At 37.5% G+C, this 7,519-nt stretch overlaps 1 protein-coding gene across 1 annotated transcript; it reads left to right on the forward strand.

The window, feature by feature from the left end:
- The first annotated feature begins 488 nt into the window (after positions 1 to 488).
- Positions 489 to 4,661, forward strand: LOC126783262 (magnesium/proton exchanger). The gene is made up of 9 exons (XM_050508701.1): positions 489 to 727; positions 963 to 1,386; positions 2,172 to 2,347; positions 2,682 to 2,800; positions 2,936 to 3,102; positions 3,254 to 3,387; positions 3,478 to 3,694; positions 3,797 to 3,926; positions 4,119 to 4,661. The coding sequence occupies exons 2-9, from the start codon at positions 1,026 to 1,028 to the stop codon at positions 4,414 to 4,416; spliced, it is 1,602 nt and encodes a 533-aa protein (XP_050364658.1). The 5' UTR covers positions 489 to 727; positions 963 to 1,025; the 3' UTR covers positions 4,417 to 4,661.
- Positions 4,662 to 7,519: the final 2,858 nt, after the last annotated feature.

Consider the following 7,519-nt stretch of genomic DNA (forward strand, 5'->3'; position numbering starts at 1 on the left):
TGTTCGTATTTGTTTTCAAGGATTGCATGAATTAGTACTTGAAGTAGGAATTTCCGTTCTAGCGCGCCAAACTTGCTGTAGTACCTATTTAGGAATACTCCCATGGCCTATTTATGATTAGAAGCTTCGCCTTCACAGCCTAAGTTGTTAGTCACATATCTCTATCTATCATTTGGGGAATCATCAAATCAAATATTGTGGAGTATCAAGCAGAGATAGATCAATTCATGCTGAATTTATATCATTTAAGCACGACACGTTTGAGACGGTGAAAGTTGCAGCATTCTATACGAGGGTAAAAATTATTGGGCATTTGCGCCAACCTATTCTAATTTAATTGTTAAAGAGCTAGTCGTTTAGGTATATATCAAATCTTGTTAACTATAAGATCATTGATCTAAGTTTAGATTCTAGCTTGTGCTCAATCTTGTCAACTATAATAATTGAATTTGTGACATGGACGTGATTGATTTGAGTGTGGTCTCCTGGTTCTGATGACGTTGTTAAGTTCAGCCACTCAAAGTTAGAAAACGAAGCACATGAATCACATTCCACCGCCAAATTGAACCCAAAAGCACTACAAAACAATGTCTTCTCGGACCAATCCCAGAATTATAATTTAGACCTTCCAATCCATTCCATGCACGTTTCCCTCATCCCAATCTTTCGGAATTGAAACCCAATTGTCCGCTATTCGCCGCCGGCAGTTCTCGCCGGCGACTTTCAGGTTGGTCTTTTATCTCCCCTATCTCGTTCATTGGAATCAGATCGAGTTGTGTTGTTCAACATAAGTTTTGCAGATTTTACTTTTTCACCTTTCGGGTAATTATGGGTCCAATTCATTGTGTCGATATAGAATGCAGAATTGTGTTTTCAGAGCTAAAGTTTCAATCTTTAGTGATGGGCTCATTGATATTGAGCTAAAGTTTTGAGCTTTTGACCAAGTTTCTTATGTGGATCAGGTGCTGCAATTTTTGTTGAGATTTTGAGCTGTAAGTAGTTTGATCAAATAAGCAGCAAGAAGAATGCCTGAACTTCCCAAAACAATTGGGCTGGAAACATGTGGAAGCTACTTGATTTTCGAGGGCGAAACTGCACTAGGTGGAGGTGTTCGGGCATTCTTGTATGTTGCAGGTCTTGCTTACTGTTTCTTTGGTTTATCTGCCATTACTGCTCGTTTTTTTCGATCCATGGAGGCGGTTGTGAGCCACACAAAGAAGGTGGTTGATATTGATCCTTACTCTGGTGATCAAGTTATAAGGCATGAGAAAGTGTGGAACTTTACCATTGCAGACATTAGTCTGCTGGCCTTTGGAACCAGCTTTCCTCAGATATCATTAGCTACTATAGATGCTATACGAAACATTGGGAGCCTCTATGCTGGAGGTTTGTTTTCGGAGAACTCACTGATTGGCATAAGGGTTTTTGATTTCGACAGTTTGGCTTCATTGCTTGTTGTTCATTCCATTTTTCTGCTGCATCAACATGCTGTTTGTTTTCTGTCACATTATCTCTACTACTTCAGTAGCCTAAAATGCATCAAATTGTACACACATTATCTCTACTTTCAGTATGTAATATCTGGCTAGCATGCATAAAATTTTACACATGTAGATATACCAGACAAAACATGAGGATGGTAATAGTTATATGTCAGAAACTTCATGCGTACTGTAACAGGGTGTAGGGGGGACATTAACATATGGTATCGAGTTTCTTTGTTCTTGAGAAGGTGATAGAATAACGGAAAACAGGTCAAATCTTGTACCAACATTTTAGAGGAGAATTGCAAGTTATCCACCAGTTGAATTGTCAGTGATACTCTCAGCCTGGTTGTTACAGATCTATATAAATTAGAACTTTCTATTCAAAACTCAAATATCCCAAAATATGGATATAATTACATATGTAAAAGGACTAGTGCATTATCATTGTTCCCAAGGAGCATGATCGCCCAAGACCTACCTTGTAATTGAAGTCAACAGTTGAATGCACTGGAATTTTGATAATACTCATAATAGATATTACTTGAACTTTGCTTTCTCCTATCTTTTGATTACTGCTCATGGTAAAACTGCAATGACTTTTTCAAGTTTCTTCTGTTTCCACATAGATTTAGCTTCAACTCAGCTTGTTCATAACTTTTTATATATCATCTATCTTACTTATAGGTTTGGGTCCTGGAACACTAGTTGGTTCTGCTGCATTCGACCTTTTCCCCATCCATGCTGTTTGTGTTGTAGTTCCTAAAGCTGGAGAGTTGAAGAAGATTGCTGATATAGGAGTCTGGCTGGTTGAGCTCTTTTGGTCCTTTTGGGCATATATTTGGTTATACATAATTCTAGAGGTAATTATTATGTATATTTGGTTAACCATGAATTTTTTTTCCTCCTTGGACGAAGTAGAAGATGAAGATTTTCATTTCGGCCTTAAATTTTTTTACCTAGAATATACTGGTGAATCATAGGCTCTCACGTTATTTTCTTGTTGGCCATCATGAAACCAAATTATGATTGACTGCAAGAACAGAATTCCATTCAATTAAGAGCCATTGGTGGATGATATTGATTGTATGGATTTTATGATTAAACAAACCCAAATGATCCAGTATTGGGTTAGGACTTGTGATTTACTATATTTACAGCTCTGTTGAAATATACTAATTAATGTTAATGCTTCAGGTCTGGACACCAAATGTGATTACAATATGGGAGGCCTTATTGACAGTATTACAATACGGATTACTGCTGATACATGCTTATGCTCAAGACAAGCAGTGGCGCTACTTTTCTCTTCCTTTGTATGTGTTTCTGTTTCTCTTTGAATTTTAACAATGTTATTGTCTTGTCTTTGTTATATTTCTTAGATGGGATCAATGAAACATAGGTTTAATATTCTGACTAGTCTGCCTTTATTTCTTGATGTATATCCCAAGGCCAAGAAGTGAGAGACCAGAGGACTGGGTGCCAGCTGAGCCAGTCGGATGCAAGCTTGATAGTTGTCTTTGTGATGAGTACTCTGAAATGTTTCATGTTGGGGAAGATGAAAATAGAGAGGTTGTTGATATCTTCTCCATACATTCAGAAACAGGAAATGCTGTAGGTACTTATCCTGAAGTTCTTATGATTATGAATGTCTTGTTTCAGAATTGCTTCATGAGATTTCCACTATTTTAGCATCTTTATATCTTTGTTCAAAAAAGGAAAAAGTATTCAAATTCAAAAAATTTCAATATGAAGACCTCACTTTGCAGGTCTAGTGTATCAACAAGTCTCTGGGATTGACGAAAATCCTGAATCCTCTAATAAAAATTGTCAAGAGACAATGGTTTCAGAAGATCATCCAGTTTTCACACTTTGGAAGCAACAATTTGTAGATGCAGTCCAGGTATTGTATTGTATAATACAATTCACACTTTTAACTGTTTGTTATCAAGGTTGGTGATTCATGTTTGCGGTGATTCTTTTCTCTGAACAGCTCGAAAGCACAGAGTCAAGAAAAATGAACAACATCTATTTGCGAGTGGCAAGAATTTTTTGGCAGTTACTTCTTGCTCCCTGGAGACTATTATTTGCATTTGTTCCTCCTTATAATATTGCTCATGGCTGGGTTGCCTTCATTTGTTCCTTAATTTTCATCAGCGCAATAGCTTACATTGTAACGCAACTGACTGATCTCATAAGCTGTGTAACAGGTAGTGTTTTGTGCCATAAGCCCATAAATTGCGGATAAATTACTTGATAATTATTTGTTCATGAATCACTCAGAAGACTAAATACTTCTCATGCTATTTCAGGAATAAATCCTTACGTAATCGCATTTACTGCATTAGCAAGTGGAACTTCGTGGCCAGATTTAGTTGCAAGTAAGATTGCTGCCAAACGTCAGTTGACAGCTGACTCTGCCATTGCAAACATCACTTGCAGGTTTACTCATTAGCTCCATTTTTAAGTTATGATTTTGTTACATCAAGTATTTCCAGTCTGGAAGTGCGACATAAATAATACACTTGAAGATCAAAATTATTCAAATGTTCTGCTACTCAATACCATATTCTTTTCTGATCATGAAGGAACTTCGGGATCTGAACTTTCCTATTTGTTCATGTTAATTTGCAGCAACTCGGTGAATATATATGTTGGCATCGGTGTTCCATGGCTGATCGACACTGCATACAATTATTTTGTATTTAAAGAACCACTTCGGATTGAGAATGCAGCGGGTCTTAGCTTCTCATTGCTTGTATTTTTCGCAACTTCAGTAGGCTGCATTGCTGTTCTGGTAATTAGGCGTTTAACATTGGGTGCAGAGCTTGGAGGACCAAAGATTTGGGCATGGATTACCTTTGTGTTCTTTATGTTGCTTTGGATAATCTTTGTAGTGCTCTCTTCCCTCAAAGTTTCTGGCATCATATAAGAGATCTTTTTTCCCCTTCCATTATTTGTACCCCAATATTGTTTCGGGTGATTCTTTACCCTCTCGGTTAGTTATATGAAAGTGAATGTATACAAAAACCCTTACAGTGTAGCATTGCTATATGATTACAAATGTATTATGCAGTTAATGGCTTCAAGCCATGTTATCAAATGTACCCACCCCTTCATCGTACGTCCTATGATCTTATGACTCTTTAGATTGTAGGAACGAGCTTATATTGTTTCTTAGTTTGGTGATACAGAAGATTTATATAGCTTGATGGTGTTTACTTGTTCTAGTTGCTAGTGTTTCCTTTTACATTATTGTTCACTGTTCAGTATGTTACTTATATGATGAAGAGAAATGCAGAATATCAGATACAAGCATATAACTGTTGACTCTTGTCTGACTCAACATGGCATTTCCTGGGCTAGTGATTGAAGGAGATTTTGGCCGACTGTTTGAACCTTCTTCAAGATTTTGTCATTCTCAAGATTTATAGAATTGAACTTTGATCACAGCATTTGTTCTTAATAAAGTTTGTATTGTCGTCGTCCTTCCTGATCATCAGGTTAAAGTCATGGTTCTGGCTAGTTGTGGAATATGAGGACCATGGACTTATTAGATATAAAAGAACCAATTAAGTTTTTAGGTTATTGAACAACACAAATGGTCCGGCAAACATAACTTCTTGCAAATTGTTTTTCCATGGTTAAAGTCAGTATCGAGTAATGTCAACAGAGAACAATTGTCATAAGCTACTCATGCTATTCCAATTTGCTTTCATTGTCATTCATACTAAACAAGTTATGGGATACACACATGACCTTTCTGAACCACTCATGCTATTCTAGGCCTTGGATTCATTTTCATTTATACTAAACAAGTTGTTAGATACATGATCTTTCTTCTCTAAACCACTCATGCTATTCTAGGCGCTGTATTCATTTTCATTATGTCCTGATATAATTATAGGATTTATAGCTTATAACTGTTTCAGGATGAAAAATTGTATATTATTGAATGATGTTGGGGCCTATATATATAGGCATTACATCACCTGAATCCCGTAGGATTCGGAATCCTAATCTATTACAGAGATGCGAATTTATCTCTAACAGGAAACCTAATAAGGCTAAGACACACACCAAGGGTAGAATAATAATTCTCCCGGAACACTCCCCCTTGTGTCGCATGCCTAGGTTGCATGGTGCACACATCGTTGCCTAGATAAAAACCTTGTCAAGCAAAATAAAAACCTCTTGGGTAAAAACAAAAGCTTGATCGAAGGGAAAAAGAGCACAATGCATTGCCTCCATTTGATAGCATCATATGAGGTAGACTCCTCCTAAAGTCTACGAAACAACTCCCCTGATTAGTGCCATAATCATAGAGTACAAAAAACAACGTATACAACGTTCATTACATGCTTCTCAAACGTAATCTTGGGCTAATGATTAATCATTAATCAAGCCACACATCCTTAGATCATACATGCTATACTTAGCCAAACTTAGATATTAGGAAACAAGATTGCATAACAACTCAAAACAAGAGTTTGTAATGACAATCAGATTCTCGGATAGAATGACCTTCACTCACTTAAATTGCCATAACTTCTTCGTCAAAATAGGATTAGCGAACCGTAAAATGTTCTGAAAAGTAGACACCCGTGGCTTTCCAGTGACATAAATTTCACAACTTAATTCGATTGGAGCAATTCAAAGTGCTCTGTAGAAGTTGACTGACTTGCAAATTTCCGGACATGACTGTCCTATTTTGCTAAAACGGCCCATAACTCACTCAATATGATAGCTATAAACAAATGGTTGGTGTCCCCGAAAAGTAGACACATAGACCTTTCCAACGGTACCAATTTCACCATATTTCATTGATTGAGATGTCTTGTAGGTCTCGTTGAAGTTGACCTACGAAACTAGACAGATTCTAATTTGTCACATTCAATGTGTCTTTCACAAAGGAATGGAGGAATGAACCAATGAAGGACTGATTTTGGTCCGAAGCGGAACCGTACGTATCCTTTACGCTACCAGTGTCGACTGCTACACCAAGACGTACGTTGATGTTGCTGGAGCTGCTGGCGGTGTTGGTGTGGATAGGATTTGTGTTGGTTCACTAAGTGTAGAACTAAACCCATGTCAAAGGAGCAATGCAAGTCCAATGACGATGCATATGCGCATAGTTAATCACGTCATAATGAAAGCAATAGTGTCCCAACAACACTTACATATATGAATCTATAGCTCATTGAATCTCTTCATCATCTTTACTTAGACGGAATAGAGAATCAATAATTAGCTTTCATATGAACACATATGGGTATGAGTTCTTGCAACCAATTGTACTACGTTCTCTCGAACGTCGCAATCTGATTACATAAGCTCTCCGTGGTCTAGAGGCATTTAAAGTCCCTCGGGCACTCTCATATCTGCGTCAAGATCCCTTTACAGATATTCTATGACCACTATCATATGCTGCAAATCAGTTTTCATGGACACTACTACTGATGAAGTAGCGGAAAACAATTATATCCATAACGAGAGAATATAACTCATCGTATTCAATACTAGGTTAATGAGACAATCTTTGCGCCATAAGTCTTGCAAATATCGCATGACTTCATCATTCTCATTACACTTACGAACAACGACTAACATAACAAGTCTAGTTCAGCCTGTATTGATTCTTTCAACTTCGGTCAAGTTGCTCATCGTTGATGCTTTACAACGAAATAAGAGCATAAGTGAATACATGATCAATCATGAGAGATCAATCTATTAAACACATGCGCGCGCTGTAAAATCAATTCGTGAGATTTCTATTCTTCTCTAATATTAACAAAAGGAGTCTGTAGCGTCCCATAGAAACTTAGTTGATACACATGTTTAGAGAATATCTCTTGATGATGGGCGAAATACTTGTGCCTACGCACCTCGCTTCTTTCTGGTTTGGATTCCAGAGAATAATGGTCTCCCCCTCATCTAGGTAGGAGCCAAAACCGAAGCTATGACCCTTACTAGTCCATCTTTGCGTTTGCCACCCTTGTTTTGTGGTGCAATACCACGGGCGCTGACAACACCAC

The sequence above is a fragment of the Argentina anserina genome, chromosome 2, assembly GCF_933775445.1.
Source record: "Argentina anserina chromosome 2, drPotAnse1.1, whole genome shotgun sequence".
Lineage (NCBI taxonomy): Eukaryota > Viridiplantae > Streptophyta > Magnoliopsida > Rosales > Rosaceae > Argentina > Argentina anserina.